This window comes from Tinamus guttatus, unplaced genomic scaffold (assembly GCF_059628265.1).
Source record: "Tinamus guttatus ecotype Peru unplaced genomic scaffold, ASM5962826v1 Tinamus_guttatus_pri_ptg000330l, whole genome shotgun sequence".
Lineage (NCBI taxonomy): Eukaryota > Metazoa > Chordata > Aves > Tinamiformes > Tinamidae > Tinamus > Tinamus guttatus.
Genome location: NW_028288864.1, coordinates 1,753,445 through 1,771,046, shown reverse-complemented (window position 1 = coordinate 1,771,046; position 17,602 = coordinate 1,753,445). Strand labels below are relative to the sequence as shown.

The following is a 17,602-nucleotide window of genomic DNA, read 5'->3' as shown; positions in this document are numbered from 1 at the left end:
GAAGAAGGAGCAACCAACAGCATATGCTTCAGCAGCTCTTGAGGACCAGACCACAGACTTTTATGATGACTCTGTATTAGAGGAAAAGATACTATTACTGTCAAATTAATAGCATTCCTTTTTGATAATGCTTCATTTTTATCCATGACCAGAACTGGCCTGTTTTTTTGACCTACCAAATTGAATTGCATTTAATTTTTTTCTAGTTGTTCCCAGAGCATTGGGTGTGTACTTTACTGATGCAAATGTAAAAACAAATAGATAAACTAGTCTGGTCTGGTCACAGTCTGAATTATGGCTGGAGGCTATCCATGAATCACTTTTACAGGTATAGTGTAAAAAATATATTCAGGAAGACCCAACAGCTTCTAACTGGTAAAAAAAAAATGAATTCCAGGTGATAACTTGTCCCAGGAGACTGAACATTTTCCTTAAGTATTCATTTCACTGTTTAAAAAGAACTTTCCTGCTTACATTCATTTTTGCTTGTTGGACCACAGATATTTTAGTAAAGCAGGTTACTGGCAAGAATATCCACAGAAACAGCTGATACTTGGAATAATTTCTGGAAAATACATTTTGCAGTCATATATTCAGTGCTAGAAGTAAGGTTGCTCCATCAGGATGCATATTGTCAAAGTTTAAAAGTTTATAACAAGCTCCAAGCTACTAAATCATTACAATTAGGCTGGGGACCCAAAATAGCTTTGAAGTAGGTCTCCAGGTTGAGTCTGAACTAGTGATGAAGGGAACGACGTAGCCACTGCAATGGAGGAAGGCAGGATTGCATTGCAGCGATCCTCTCCAGACCCGTAGGTACCTCATAATCACATATGGGCCCACTAGCAGGAACCAGAAGATCTTTTGGACATTCCTCCCTCTGCAATCAACAGAGGACAGGTTTGCTTGCAATTCGTCCCCTGAGGACAGCAATCCAGCAAGGGCGCTGTAATCCCAGGCTCCTTCCTCCTACGCAACATGTCATGCTGTTGCTTGCATTGCAATTGCCTCCAGGCTCAGAGCCTGCACATCATGGGCTCTGCCCAGTGCTGAGCACAAGAGCAATATCCTATTCAAATAATGAGGGCTTTTTTAAAAAAAAAAAAAAGTGTGAATTTTCTTTGATGCTTAAATAACAGAAAAAGAGCAAAATAAAATGGGTTTCTTATCTGAATTACTCAGGAGAATACAGTAAGCTATGCTAGGCTGTCAGATACAGTTGTGAGTAGGTGCTTTTAGAAGTATGTTACCTATTTCATCTGTTATTTATTGTGCATACTATATTTATTTTGCTGAATGTTTTATGCCCTGACAGACTACTTCAGATTTCTTGGTACGTCATTGTCTAGATGTTGTTATACCCATTTGTGAGAACTGGAGAGAAACCAATTGGATTCCGGCATTTATTTATCTTCTTAGAGTGAACCTTTTTGCCTAGTAGATATGTAGGACTCCTAAAGAGATGTTCCACTGCATCATGTTAATCCTCCTTAGTTCATGGATTATTGACCTAATACGCAGTGACAGCCCTTTCAGAGGCATCGCCTCTCGCTGAGGTAATCCGGCAGCCACACGTGCGCGCTCAAGTGAACAACCGCCACACAACAAGCGCGTGACGCTCTCCCCGCGAGCCCACCGAGAACAAGCTGTCCCTGTGCAAAGAGGCCCTCCATACTGCCAAAATAGCTCAGAAAGCTCCGTTTGACTGCAGGAGGATGCATTTCACCCTGGGAGAGCAAAGTCTTTTGTTTGCCTAAAAGCTCACGAAAAAAAGAGTCAGATTTTCACTGGAGGAAACCAAGGCCAGATCCTAGCTCAGAGCACTAGCTGTCTTGGGGCACTGCAAGTGCACCCAGAAGCAGTTTTTCCCCTATCCTTGGCTGTATTGAGCTATTTGGAAGGCTGTATTAACGTCAGGAGTGATTTTCCTTCTCCGTGTCTGCTCACTCCTGCCTGCATAGAAAGGAAATATTGAAATAAGGCAATAATCAATTTTCTTTCCCAAAAACCCACAAAATTAATGAGTCAAAGCTCAAGCTACCAGGCAGCACAAGCCAAATACAGCAAAGCTTCCCCATAGATACAGAGAAACATGGCCTTTTATAACTGATCACATTTATTGCAGTAATCTGCAGATCAGGCTACTTTCCTCAGCTTCTTCTGTCCAAAAGGCCTCAGTGTCTTTGCAGAGACCAAAACCATATGTTCCCATTTACTGCTTGAGCACTCTGGAGTGGGTTTGTGCTAATGATGGTCAGGTGTGATAAATCTAGCCCTTTTTCTCTGTGGAGATTAGAGAAAACTCCTCCCACTTTTTCCTTCTTCCAAGGGTTTCCCATATCTCATCCCAAAGAGAAGGCCTCCTTTGGGTTTGCAGTATATTTGTTTTAGGACAGAAGGCAGCTCAGGATTTTTCTCTTTATAAGAACTGAAGAGTTTTTAAAGGATTATGAGAAGCTGTAGCATGGCCATTTTAAATATAGGCCTCAGATTAGGCCTATATTTAAATGTAGGCCTCAAAGGAAAGAAAATAAAGATCCTACAGAGCTGACTACTATATAGCAAGGATGAATGATCCTTAGTTAAAGGGTCTGTAAAAACACTACTAATTTAGCTTATACAGACCCAGAATCAGAGTCAAAATCTTGACCCAACTTTCTTCCTGTTCAAGCACCCTTCAGCCTTTAGCTTGAACCAACTGCCAGGAGCTTCTGACTTAACAACTTCGCTTCTAAAGACAGAAGAGCCCTGCTATGTCTGATCCTCCTTTGATGCCTAAGGTAAGAGTCTGCCAAGAGCTGTAGTCCCACAGCAATATCAGTTTTCAAGGCCCAGAGCCCCTGGCAGGCCTGATCCCCAGTGCAAAGCAGAATTGCCACAGTGTAAGAGTTTTATAGACTCTTTGCCCACCTGGCAGGCTCTGGCCAGCCCCTGCCTGCTCCCCATCCTGGCACAATCCCACAGGAGAAAAAGCAGCACCTGTGGGAAAATCACAGCCAGGCAGTGCTTGTTTTAGGGTAAAGCATGTAAAACAAATTAAGATTTGCAATTACTCTCCTTGTAGCCTCTCAGGGAATAGGAATACGGTGGGTATATATTGTTCATTTAACCTCATTATAGTCTCATAGCTTGGGCCTTTAGGCTAGGTGGGAGACACTGCTGCAGTGCAAGCTCTGTATTGCAAGAGCATCGTCTCTACCTCTGCAAGTGAAAGAGCCATGGGGTGAAAATGGAATTTTCCCAGTTCACGGACAGTTGCACAATCTGAGGTGTTCTGTCATCTTTCTAGTCTGTGAGTCAAGTGAGTCGGAAACAATGGTAGTAAAAGGCAAATCTTTCAGTTATGATATATCAGCCTACATAAATGAGGCTATATAATAACTTTTTCCTCACTCATAAATTTAATACTGCCAGGCTGTGCTGAAACGCTAACATTTTAGTCTAGCTGGCTACAAGTTTTTAAAGTCTGTGCTTATAAGTCCTTGAAAAGAAACCCATAAAATGCAATAAATGACAGTTTTGAATTATGGCTGTGATAGATATTGTCATAATAAATTCTCTCCTCCATCCAAAGCAGGAATGAGGGTTTCCTTCTGTACAACACAGTGTTTTTGCAAGTCTAAGTGCTTTCAGGCTGAAAGTCTTCACACATGTTACATGAGCTCAACTGTACATAGTGCAAAACTGTTTAGTTGACAAAACTATGTTTTTAGCTAACTTAGACTGTGATTTCCTAGATTGTGCACTGCCTTTTATTACCCAATTTTGAGGAACTGTATCTAGATTGTCTGGGCAGTGTGTCAAGCCATAATCTTTTAGAGGTGTTGCTATACAGCTTGTTTCTACAGCTACAGCCATTTTCAACAGCATGGTCCTTGTCAGAGTTATAATTTCTATTAATCATCAATTCCCTGCTTTAGCTCAATTTTCCATTGCTACAAAATGAGGTGACAATTTAAACAACCACTTCTGGAATATTTGGCTGCTGTATGTAACTTTTCTCTGAACAAGCTTTGCAGTGAAAAATGAATCCATTTAGACATGATGGCTACACATTTTGCCATATCTTTATTGCACTTTTACCACGTTGCAAACAATTCCACAAAAATGCTGCAAAAGTAAGCCTAGAGCTGCCGAAAGCAGCTTTTTACCCATATATGTATATATTTACATGAAACTATCAAAAGCAAAGTTGAAAAGTAGCAGCTCAGCTATGATAGTCTAGAAAGATAAGAGCTGCTACCTCCTTATGGATAAATAGTACAACTTGTCATTTTACATCACTTGTAAAACCAACATTCAAGTATTCCTGTCAATGAACAATTAGTGAATTTCCCTTCTGGTAACCACTGTAATAATTATAAGATTTTTTTTTTTCCTTTAAAAGTTTGTAATGCCTTAACCCTTTAAATGCTGAGTATCTGGGGAAAAAAAGCATTCAATTTAAATAAGATACAGTGAATTAAAGCACTTAAAGGGTTAACACAAAGCACTAAGTGGACTGTCACCATAAATAAAGTGTGAGTCACAAAACTATGCTGTCCCTCTTTAGTTAAATTTGGTAGGTAGGTCTGGATTTTCTAGATATACCATATATAAATACAAAATATTAAGTAAAGGCCTCCTTTCTATACAAAAAGGACAGGAGGTGGTTTGCTATCAGACTGCTGTCTCTCAGTGATCTGAATATTTTCTGATCTCTTCATAATCTTTTTTAGGTATTAACAAAAAGCATCACATTAGACTTATTTTTCTTAATGAACTAATCCTTTGCAGAGTCTACACTTTACCTACTTTGGGAACAATTATATCTCATTTTCTGAATTCACTGAATTCACAAAGTAGCATACACAGTCTTTTGCAAGACTTTTTTTTTTTTTTTCCTTTTTAAATCTTCTTTACTTGGCTGGTAAAAACGTAGTCTTGCGGTTTCATGATTTCACTACCTCTCGGTCGTAACAGTGTTAACATCAGTGTTAAAGTCATTTTCAACCACGTTGTCGTAACCATCCTTTTCTATACAGTCGCTAACAGCCTTGAGGACGATCCGTAGCCGCCGGTCCATGGCCTCCAAGTGAGGCTGGTAGAGAATGGGCGCTACTTTATCCTTTAGCAAAGACTCCTTCATCAAGAGACTGAGTTTGTACTCCTCCTTGGCTAACAACTGTAATCGCAGATAGGTAGACTTCCTTATTCTAAGAGAAAAAGAAGAAAATGCAAATCAGTGTTTTCATCACTACTAATTTCAGCAAGGCTAAAAGGATTATGTTCAGCATCCTGATAGTAGCATAAAAACCTTAGCTGAGATGGTGACAAACTGGCAGTGTCATATTACTAATAAGTTTTCATCTGACTAGTGATGTCCATAGATATAGAGAGGTTTTGGAGCTCATCTCTATGGTGAAGCACAAAGAGCCTTCACGGTTGGGGGTCCATGCAAGGCACCATCATAGAGTACTCTGCAGCTCCCGTGTTCATGTTCATCCCATGGAAGTGGGAGAAGCTCAGGAGTGTATAATCCTGCAGAGACACCCTCGTGTCTCCAGAGCCACAGAGCTTGTGCCAAGCCAAAACACTGAGAATCACTGAAAATCTTGGCTCTGGACACTGAAGAAAAACTCCCATGAAGCGTATGAACTAGTGCAGAGCAGTTTTGCCCCTTGCTTTCAATGGGAGGTGTATTTTGTCTTAATGAAGCAAAATCTTAATAATGTCTCTCACACTACAGCCTACAGGAACACTATTTCCATGAGGGCTTGATATCAGCAAAGCACTTAAGCACGTTAGTGCCAATGCTCAGGGCTAGTTCAGGTCAGGCTCACCAGGCTCATCATGACATTTCCTTCCCTCTGTGTTATAAGAGGGGTCACTGAGACCAGTAAGAGGCTCACTGAGACTTTCAGTCCTGCTGGTGGAGTATAGCAACACAAAATAGGAGGCAAACATGGAGGTGACACATACCTGCAGCACTGGTTTAAAGGCACCAATATGGAAAGTTCATCGTGGGAATATTTTCCAAACCTATTTAAAAGTAAGAACAAGAACATGGCAAAGGCTATTTTAAAGATTAACTTGCACACATTTCTTTTCAGTCCAGAATATGGAAGCAAAAATTCATAGTGGTATCTGTTTTGCTTAACTGGGCTAGAGCAAATCTGGACATTTACCTGGATAAAAGTTCAGTCTCTTATTTTGAATAATTATAGAGTATCAGTGGGTTTCATTTTTTCCATTTTTTTGGTAAAGAGATGATAAAAATAGTTCTTTTCTGCCATTCTTTGCTGAACTATTCACCTCATAAACTCGGAGACATGGATGAGGCAAATCGTGTCTCAATATTATCCAGCAAAGAAGCCTTGTGTCCACTTGAGGCTTTCAATACTGTCCAATTATATGAAAAGGTGTTAATAATTTATTATTATATGCAAAATAGGACACAAAATTCATCTCAAAAGGAATACCATTAAATAACTAGCTTGGCCAGAATTATTTCATTGTTCATAAAGTTATTGAAGATACTTACCCTCTTCCATTATCTAAGTGAATAATAAATGTTTCATTTCCAAACTTTTCAAAGGTTTCATAGTGATGTCGATCCATGTTACCTATGGAACAAAGACAAAAAGCACCGTTTTTGGTTGGGTTTGTTGCTGGGTGTGCAGGCCAGCAGACAACACATCAGCTCAGGTTCAGCAAGAACCATTGCGTTTCTCCAAACACAGTGGCGGTTGAGCAATGCCATGCTCTCCCTTCCCAGGCTTGAGCCCAACTTTGAGTTTATTCTTCACTATTAGGAGTCTCTTGGTAACTCCAAGGTGTGCAATATTGGAGGAGAAAGATTTTTGCCTTTAGAGCAGTCCCAAAGGAACCCCAAAATCTCCCTTTCATGTCCAATCATCAAACCCTTTGGAAGAAAAGATGAGCTTTTTCAAGTCCTCCATAATGTGTCATACTCCAGGTCTAGAGGATCAACAAGGAGATAAAAATGGACCTTCCTTCCCACCCAGGAACCTGATTGAGGGAAACCTTAATCTAGCACCATGGCATCTTAGGTGCTTGGAGAGCCTAGTCATCCATGAGGTAGCCTGGTCCTAATCCAGCAGAACTTCTTCAGTGAAAACCAGCCCTGATGCTCCAACTCTCAGGTGGCATAACTTGCCAAGCAGCAATGTTCCCTGTGCTGGCTGTGGGGCCATAGTTAGAGTAGTTAGAGGCCACAGTTATGGCTCAGGGAAGCCATAGTTAGATGAGGAAAGCGCATCCTACAAGCAGGCATGTTAATCCATATGACCTCACTAACATTATAGTAAATATTTGGAACAGCAATCAAACATTCTGTTTTTTGCTGATTAAGAAATTTGTTCGAATTTCAGGCTGCTTGGAAAGCCAGCACAATATTATGATTCTAGCATAAGGGTTAGGATACTATTGTGGTGGTACCAGCTGAACAGCTGCTCCTTGGGCACCCCTGGCAGGCAGACGTGTGATCTGCGTTTTCAGGTCAATGTGTCCCAGTGTCTGCCAATGTCTTGGTGCCAAGCTATGAATTTTGTCTGCGTCGTGGGGTTCTTGATCCATCTGTGGATGCCACATATGGCTCCTGAGCTGAGAACTGGCTTCTGCTGTAGAGTCTTTTGTAGAAACTCAGTAGGAGAAATGGCTGAGGATGGTATATCAGTGCTGGCATGCCTGCTGACACCTTTAGGTACATCATCTGAAGCAGAATAAGTTTCATATGAGAACATCCCCCTCTTAACCACTGAGATAGCTTGAAAGTGGTTGCTGTTAGTTGTTAGTAATTATTTTACTTTGATCAGGCTACTTAAAAATCACTATTCCTGATGCATACTACAGCTGCCTTCATTATAAATCAACACTTCTTTTTCTCCATCTCTGATACTTTACAGAGCAAGCAGCAACAACGTGCCAGTAATGGCCGGTGTTTGCATGTACATGTAGGAACACACAGAACTATGGCCAAGCATTTATTGAAGGTGAACGGTGAAGCCCTTAACTGTTGTGCAGGAGACTAGCATGACCTATGCTCATCACTGTATATTTGTGTTCATCTTTGTTCCTTTAATCTGCGCTGGCGGGAATACACAACCATATAAATCGGCGTTTTCTCATAATCATCTAGAATGGCACAGTAAAAGCAGCTTCAATGACGCTTTAGTAAATTGCTGAACTATGCAAAGTGGTAAAGAAAAAAAGTGGGTTTTAATTTTAAGTAAATCTTGCATTTAATTTTTGAAAGAGATGAAACATACCCATTAGGAAATCAAAAATTGTCATATCCATTATATCCAGGATTCTGGTCCCACTGTCATATGGGGGTGTTTGTTTAACCTCTTCACAGTAATCTGGATCAACTTCCCATCTGAAAAAAAGCCAATATTTTGATATTTTATGTGACACAAAAAGGTTACTCAAGTATCTATATCTTTCTAAGGGCTGGAACACTGCTGACATACAATGCTCCCGTAAGTTCAATGCTTTAGGGAGGGCGGTGCAGTGACTGAAGTACCATTTTTCCTTCTATCTTGTCCTGCAGCTGGCAAACCCTTTGCTCACCACTACTCACTCTGCTTTCTTGCGCTTGTGGTAAGACCGTCTCCAAGGGTTCCTCCAGGTTTTCCTTTTAGCTAAAGACAAATCAGGCAGGAAAGCAGCTAGAGAGCCTTCAATCTGATCTGGTTTCCCACACAAGGCATGCTCAGTTGAGCAGTAGTATGAGCATTCGCCGTAGAAGCAGATGTTGTTAGCTGGCAAACAAAAGAAAAGACTTTTAAAACCTCCTCTTAAATTACAGTTCAAGAATTCATAAAAAACACTAAAGTAACATGAGCAGAAATAAAACCCTGACCCATTGCTACCACACATAGTTTTCTTTCACTGAAGCCACTAAAAAGACAGATTTACTTCACTGGTTGGAACCATATTCTACATTAATTCTCTATGACTATTTCCAATTCATTTATATTCCAGAGCCCCAAAATAAAAAAGGTGCTTTTTAGCCTTTCTTTTCCTCTCACAGCTTCCCACACTACATCCCCTGAGATATATTTATTACTCTATTTGAGCTAGGATGGCTGGAGCCCCAAATCACACAGCTGAACAATAGAGCATGACCAAAATTAAGTTGCCTTTCAAAATCTTGGCTCATTTCCTCTAAGAACAGACAACAGCATTTTACTCATTTACTTTCTCATGCGAGAAGAATTGGCAGTTTTGCTAAGGCGAACTATTTATCACCCAAACAAATGTAGGTCTGCTTGTGGAAGGTGGAAATATCACAGATCTAACTCTTTCAGCATACATCCTAAGCACAAATTTCCTCCTCCATGCATCACATTATTGCAAAAAAACACAGAAAAACAGCCCTGCAGCAGCAGCATAACCATATTTTAAAGTGTATCTTACTTCAAAATCTCTCTAAACTGCCATCATACATTTCTGAAACAACAAGAACATCCCAGTTCTTTACAAGCAACAGATCCACTCCCAAGTGAATTTATTCAAGGCAGAAAAGAGTATTTCATCCCCCCAAACACATCAGCAGCCGATTATGCACAAGAACAGGAGCACCATATTGTTGTTGGTCTACTATAACACTTTCCACAGTTGATTTACACATATAAAATGGCATTAGAGCAAAACTATGTCTTTTTCTTCTGATAATACACAACAATGCTGAGAAGTTACATTAGGACTTCCAAATTGCCCCCAAGGTCTCTACATTGGACTATCGCTTCAGATTCTGCTCTTTGGGTAGAATCAATATAAATGAGCCTGGGGAGGGCTTTTAAATAGATGGAGGTGATTTTAACATGTGTCCCCTTGCTTGCCTGCTAGCAAAGACCCTGCTGCTTTGAAAGGTGAGCTGGTTATTTCTCATCTCAGCGATGCCTTGCAGCAAGGCTCTGTATCTCCGTGATGCTGCTCCTCATGGCACAGTCTGAACTTGGGCTGGCAGATGCCCCGCTGGGGGTGGCACGGCGTGTGTGTGCACGAGATGATGAGCGAGGAGGACAGCGAGAAAGGCTGGCCCCGCTGCTGTGGTCAAAACGGACGGAAGGGAGAAAAAGGCCAACTTGCTACGTCTGGTGAAGGAGGAGCAGGAGAAGGCAGAGGAACAATAAGGTCTTATGATGGTTATAGTGGTCTTAACTAGGTCCCTCTATTAACTAGAGACAGCCTGCACTGGAATTTTATCAAATAATCAGATGCTAACACTGCTGTGTTATTTTCTGGCTTGTCCAAGTTACTCATTAGCAAGCCTCCATTGATGATCATCATGTTTGTCTGTTAAACTGTGATCACTTCAGGCTAGACACACATTACGCAAATCCCTGTGCAGTGTTTGACTCATAAGGGCCACCACTGTTTTTCACCACTACCTGTGGTAGCGAAGAGCAGTTCCCATCTGAGCTGTATATTTGCTTTCTCAGTGTTGGTTCGTGCTGGCTCTGCACATTCTGATTCAGTCCAGAAATATTTACCCTGTGGTCAAAAACCTTGTTGGCATTTACAGAAAGTACTTGGGGGGAGGAGAAAATGAAGAACAGAAATTACGAAAGGAAGAAAGGGAGCACTCAGCGTGTCTGTACTTCCATTTTTACTTCAGTTATTAAAAATGTTTTATCAGGCCGACTACCCTTTCTTAAAAGCATTTTAAAAGATCTTCCTGACGGATATAGTTAGTCCCTTAACATGTTAATTAAAGGAATAGTAGCTTGAGACCTCCCGTTGGCTAAGAAATGACTGATTAGCCACTTGGCCTTTTTATTTCCTATAGTCACCTCAGCCTCAATCTTAGTACTACTCATCACATGATATGACTATTAGCTTGTAAACAGAATCCCACTCATTTTTTCTTTTAATCATCACTGTGTCTCATACTTCTGTGAATGCAGATCTTTGAAAAACTACTTACAAACTGTGTAGGAAAATTATCATAGAATCATAGGAAAACTTGGGTTGGAAGGGGCCTTTGGTCTCTAGTCCAACCTGCCGCTTCACGCCAGGAAAAACTTCAGAGTCAGACCAGGATTATCTTTTTTTCTCCACTCAAATAAATCCAAATCCCTCGTGTATGCCACATGCTCCAGCCTCATAGCATCTCAGTGGGCATCCTTCAGACTCAATAATTCTATTAGTGTAAAATTAAATGTACAGTCAAAGTCTAGATAAACCCAACTTAATATAAGCCATGAGTTCAGGGCTCTGCAAACTACAGTGTCTCATGAATTTTCTTTTCAAAAATATTATCACAGTAATGGGCTTGGCATAGCTTTTACAGGGCTAACATGGATGCCTTAACTTAGTCTTTGATCATCCTGGCAAAACCAAGGGAATTTCATGCCTCCTGCGAATGTCTTCCATAATTCAGGATGAAAGCAAGAGGTTGTCCAAGCACCTGTGGGCACTGCTGTAAGCTGCAGATGGTTGGGAAACAGGACTATGATTTTGGGTCATTAGGAAGGCTGGAAAATGCTCAGCCAATAAAGACTGAGGAGAAACATCTGTGACTTGTACCTTTAAAAGAAAAGATTGCAGACAAAGTATTTTAAGGAGCTCCAGGCTGCCACAGGGGATGATTTACAAGAAATCACACACAGATGATGCTCCTTGCTGCAGGCTAGCGAAGAAGAGTTAGGAGATATAAAGATATCCTTATTTCCCCTGTGCCTGCTCTCTCAATAGAAAGCAGGATCCTCCCCTGCTCTGCAGTGAGGAGTTGCTTCTGCAAAAAGAAGTGTTTTTCTACACAAAATTGCAGTGGGGCTCGTGCTTTAGTCTAGCTGCGTCAGCACCACCTGCTCGTTTGTGCAGGTAGGTGCCCCACTGAGATTCATCTTCACGGCCCCAGACAACTTCTGTTTGAGGGTTTACAGGAATTGACTTCCTCCTGGCTTCAGGAAGCTCATGGCTAGTTGTCCAGAGCTGTAGCAGCCCTGTAAAGAGCAAAAGGCTGCAATGCCTCTGCTGTGCTGCTGCAGCCTCTGCTGCGAGGGATGGAAATCTGACCTTTGGGAAAAAAAAAAAAAAAGAATTATATTAAACACAGCATTTTGTGCAGCAGGACGATAAATACTGTGTTTAATAGTTTGCTTCTGATTTTAACTTTGGGAACAATGAAGCCCTGCTCTGTATTGTCACTGGCAGCAACAAGGACTCATTATTTGACAGTAATCACACATTTGCATCCAGATAAATCTTCAGGAAAGGTTGGGGGCTATCACAGTGATCGCACTGACTGCTGCAGAGAGCAGCACAACTCGTGGGTTTGCTGCCCCTTAATCTCTGTTCCTTCAGATGGGGGTTTAATGCAGGACACCCCTTGACTGCCCTGAGAGTCTGGTCCTCAGAGCCATGGGAGGACACAGCCTGCCATTAGGACAGTAAAACTGAGCTAAGGCTGTATTTCCTCATGAGGAGCTGTTTTCAAGAGCAAAGCTTTTCCTGACACCTGATAACTCTCTCCAGGCTCAACCTGGTTTGTCCTCTCCTGTCTGGCTTCTTGAGTGGGGGAAGACTCTCTCTTGAGCGCTGGACCTCAGGTTTCATTACTGATGAAATTAGCTGCTTCAATTGATACAGAATGGGCATCTTGATGTATCTATGCTAATTCTTACATATAGGAATGGGGAGGAAGCAGCTCAATTACCTGGGGAAAAACATTCATTCTTTTTTTAAACCATACAAGAAAAGCAGTGACAAAAATAAAGAAATGCAAATCTCATTTCAGGTTTAAAGGTGGAATAGAAAGCCTCTTGGAAACCTCAGTAGATAACCTGATTTCCAAACACATTTAAGGGAAAAAATCTACATAGAAACACATACAAAATGCTTCCCAGGGAATCCTACACCAAGAGTAGCATTCAGCTTTTCTAAGGTAAAAATAAGAGGAAAAATTTGGAATTAATGATAACAATGAAGAACCACAGCGTGTATTATCCATACATGTTATATGCACTATCCAGATGTCTGAACAATAGTTCTTCTTAGGGAGAAGAGGAACAACTGTAGAAACCTTAATGCAAATTGCTCGGCAGAGCAAATTTTTTATTGCAATTTGCATGGCTGATAACAGTGGACATTTAGTAACCCTGTGCAACATTTGAAAGAATCCTGAATATTTACTAAAGCAGTGATGAAAAGATCTTTCATTTACCTGCTCAAAATAATAGCTAATTTAGATCTCCTATTGTTTGCTGTGAGGAAAAAAAAATCCATAATCCCTTGGAACAAAATTTGAACAAAAAACATAGTGCTTACTAGCTGTGTAACACTGATTTCTTTAAGCTGCTGCCTCAATTACTTTCAAAATGAAGGCTGACATCATTAATATGTCTCTTTTTTTTTCACTAGCAAATTACCATTCATTTGTAAGAGTAGCAGGGCTACTGCTGTCTGCCCTACTGCAAAGGATGTAAAATTAATTTAAATAATTACTGACCTAATTCCATTTTTCATGTGTAGTCCAAGCTGCCTGGAAGTGCACTTTTCTGCAATCTGCTTTCTCTCCGAATGCAGTCTAACGTATTGACTGACCCTAGTCTTGCCTCGTCTCGGTCATTTACACTTTCCAATGGAAAAAAATGAAGGCTTCTCTGAAGTGCAGTGTGGAAAAACACCTTGATGACATTAAGAGGGCCTTATTTCCATCTTTTGTGGGACAAGACCCTGGAAATGACCCAGACTGGGAAATACAGTGAGGAATTTTTGGACACCTCACAGTTGTCCAGAGAAGAACGATGCTTTCCTGAAGAACACATCAATATTTACCCCTGAGGATTAGCCAGACTTTTCTCTGCAAATGGTGATCTCCTAGTCTGTGTGAACGAGCTGTCTAGAATGAATGACACTTAGCTCCTTTCATTTTGGCTTCTATATATGGGTGCATAGAGAGGGATATGTCAGCATGTGTCCCCAGAACCATAACTTTTCTCTGTGCTTTGCTGGAGATAGAGATGCAGAGCCAGATTCACCTAGAAGAGCATCCATAGGGGCCATGGTGGCTCTGTGGGGGTGCAGACCGCCTCTTGAAAGAGCACAATTCTCTACCTCTGTAGCCAACTCTACCTTGAAATCAATTGCCCATTGACTGTGTGAGCAATTCAACCTTCATCTTGCAAGAGGAGACAAGTTAACCTCTCCTGGTCTCTCCCAGGCTTCCTACTCATGAACCAGTCTGTGATGCATCTATCATGGTCCCAAACTCACAGTTGCCCGACATGCTGATGACACTTCGTGACCATCAATGCCATAACAGGGGTTCCCTCTACAAGGACCATGCAGCACCGTCACCCCAAGACGCTGCTGAGCATCCCACCACCCTGCAGCCAACAGAGGGATGCTCCACGGGAAGGGAACAGGAGCGGTCACCGGCCTCTCACCAGGCAGTGCTCACTGATGTCCTCCCGGGCACAGGCCCACAAGGCATCTGCTTCTGTCTGCTGTTTTGAAAGGCATAAATTTGCCCATGTTCCATCCACCCTCAGGCACAAGCCTTGCCCGGGGGCTCACCCAAAAGCTCCAGTGCACACTGGGCCCACCCCCTTCAAGGGTAGTGATTTTTCCAAGTCTTTTTCCATTTCTGTCCTTAATCTGCTTCCTGAGCTGCCTGTTAGGTTTTGTGAATTTGTTTCTAACTGCTTAATTTAAAATGTCTATTACTTTTTCATTAAGCACTAATTAAAGCCTGCTTCTTAAGGTCAGGATGAAATACAGGATGGAGGTTGGGCATATGTTAATGTGAATCCGACTAATTAACGTGGAGCTTGTAGAAAGGAACTCTGACAACTAACCAGCATGATTTAAGCAGAGTATATTGATTTCAGAAATGTAAAACTGAAAGAAAAATTAATTGCCTAAGTGCTTTATTCTACAGAAAAGCCTGATTCATGGCTAATCAAATATTTTAATTGAATTTATCCGACTCCTCTAAATAAATTTGAATAAAGGATTATGCCTGCATGCTCCCTTGGATGTCTGGAATTTCATAATGACGAGATAAATATCTTCATCCTAACTGGCAGCCTTACTCCACAATTCCTTGCTCTTGTTGCCGTAAGCTGTGTGATACTTGAGTACAGTTTCATGATTCTCAGAAACCACTGAAGTTCCCCCTTAAGCCTTGATATATAACCGGCAAAGACTAAAAAGCAAGCTAGTCCACTAATCCATATCTGCCTTGATGAAATGAGAATAAAATGGTTTATATTTCAAACAAATCAAAGTACCTTATGCCCATTTGCAATATTTTTTTATCAGTTTCCATGTATAATTGTTTGCCTACAAACCAACCAACCACAAAAAATGTAGAGACAAAGAGACAGAGAGGGAGAGAAAGAGAGAGAGGGGGAGAAGCAAGTGCCTAACTGGAGCACACGAAAAGCCTGAGCGTCACATTTTGTGAACGCTGTCAGTGGTACGAGTGAAAATGGAGCACTCGTAGCACAAACTAAGATGTAATTACATAATGTATTTCACAGGCGAAGTTACTGAACTAAATAACTGTCTGCTATACTGTGTCCTGTTGAGCTGAACATAAATATTAAGCTAAGAAAACATCAATATTAGGCTAAAAACACAACCATAATAATGAGTCTATTGGTGATCACAATACCGTAACAAGCCCTTTAAGAGATAAAACTGCAGTGAAAGAGCTCTAGTCTCTAACTAACAGCAATGAATTACAGTTGCAGTTGGGAGAAACTGATTAAGTCATTGGAGTGTGACTTTCAGGATTGGGGCTGAATAGCCAGTGACCAATCACACAGGACCACTCATGGATCTCGGGAGATTTCTGCTCCAGATTTCCTGCCTCTACAAGTCACAGCACGAGCTCAAGAAAACACAGTTGCACACAGCTGAAATAATATGAATTAAACTCACTGAAACATACCCACATGCTTTAAATTGAATGTTTCCCTATATATTATTTCTCTAAGAATGTATTTAAGTGTGTTTTTAGTGCCTTGATTCAGAGACTCCATTTCTGTGTTTCAGCACCCCAGATGGTATTCAGAGATGATCCTTCTTCCACGCTTTGCCTATGTAGTTTTGGTTATGCATTCTGGTGAGCAGAGCCTGGTTTTATCCTGGGTTTGTACAGCTCTGCTCTCTGCTGGGCTACCAGATGTTGAGAACGAGTGAATATTCATAGAAAGAGAGAATAATTGTGCCTGAGGTCAACACTAAAAGCAAGATTGAAGACGGGGAACAATGCAAGGCACTTCTACCTTGGCCTCTGCAAAGGAGGGGGTTTCAGACAGAAGCAAGATATGCCACACATCTATTTGCTTCATTTTTTTGAGACTCCTTTTATAATAAACAGTGAGGAATGTAGCTCAGAGAAAATTAGGTTTCATCCTCCAGTGAAACAGAAAAAACAGAAATAAATGCATCGGACCAACAGAAGTGACTGATCACTTAGCACAAGAAAAAAAAAAGTCAAAATAACTAATGGGCTAAATAATAAGGTTTTAGGTAAACTGAGAGCAACATAAGAAATTGCTTTAGAAATTGCTTTACATAAAGCATTTGTTGAATTCTTTGCTTTCATGAACATAAAAGCCCATCTCTGCGGATAAGTTGTCAAGGGGAAAGGCACTCAATTCAAAACAATAAAGTCGTCTTTGTAACCTATCTCTCCACATTTATATTTATTCAAAGGTTCAGAAGACAGTTCTATTAGAAATATCTGAGCAATTAAGCAATCTACACATCCTTTCCTTAAATATGTACTGGGTGGCAAGGAAGAACACATTGCCATTTCTAAGGCTACCTGGTGAGATGAAAAATGTTCTCCAGAGTTTCTTGTCACGAGTAACATCTCTTATTTCTCTGGTCATGTTAACCAGTCTGCCTGCAACAGGGGGGACACGACGGAAATCCAGGATCCTGGAAGAGAAAGGAAAGAGAGAGTTTCTGTAGAGGATTAAAATACAGTGATAGCGATATGGACTAGGAAGGCACATTACGCTCTGAAGACATCATCATTTGTCTGTGACCTTAATGGTAAAAAATCCATTGACCATAAACTGGATAATCTTTTGTATAACATACTGCAAAATATGTCTTGAAGGCTATCAGTTCTGTCTTCCCCACACTGTATGGAGCAGACACAATATTCAGAAGAGCATGGGGACACAATGTTCCCTGGAAAACATCAAGTGCCCAAAAATTCTAGAAATTAAATAGTGGAGACTGGATCTTGACCTTGTGCCAATGCAGGATTGTTATAAAATGCATTTTGCTCACCAATTTTTAAGTGACCTGAGTAATGGGCATTCGGTATCTCTGTTTCATAAAAATAAAATAAAATAATAAATAAATAAATAAATAAATAAGATCTAAAAACTATTTTCTTTTTTTCCTGACAGATTGATTTATTTTATTCTGCTCTTCTCCCCATATACCAGCCTAAGCAATACCTCCCAGAGACTAAAAATCTTCCCTGGCACAAAGGCTGGGTAAAGAGTCTTTCGCTCCCCCAAACTTTTTCTTTAGGAGATCATAATAAGCACCCTATGAAGTGCTGCTATTAGATCCAGTAACAGCAAAGTCCCCTTAAAAAGCCTCCTTGTAGGTG

General features: G+C 40.8%; 1 protein-coding gene across 1 annotated transcript in view; it reads right to left on the bottom strand.

The window, feature by feature from the left end:
* Positions 1 to 4,034: 4,034 nt before the first annotated feature.
* The window catches only part of FAM20C (FAM20C golgi associated secretory pathway kinase), a 52,867-nt gene continuing 39,299 nt past the window's right edge, over positions 4,035 to 17,602 (bottom strand). Inside the window, exons 5-10 of the mRNA XM_010221858.2 lie at positions 16,796 to 16,911; positions 8,585 to 8,765; positions 8,271 to 8,380; positions 6,524 to 6,605; positions 5,962 to 6,021; positions 4,035 to 5,195 (exon numbers count right to left, since the gene is read on the bottom strand). Of these exons, the coding sequence (XP_010220160.2) occupies positions 4,943 to 5,195; positions 5,962 to 6,021; positions 6,524 to 6,605; positions 8,271 to 8,380; positions 8,585 to 8,765; positions 16,796 to 16,911 (802 nt within the window). The 3' untranslated portion in view covers positions 4,035 to 4,942. The remainder of the gene's footprint in view (positions 5,196 to 5,961; positions 6,022 to 6,523; positions 6,606 to 8,270; positions 8,381 to 8,584; positions 8,766 to 16,795; positions 16,912 to 17,602) is intronic.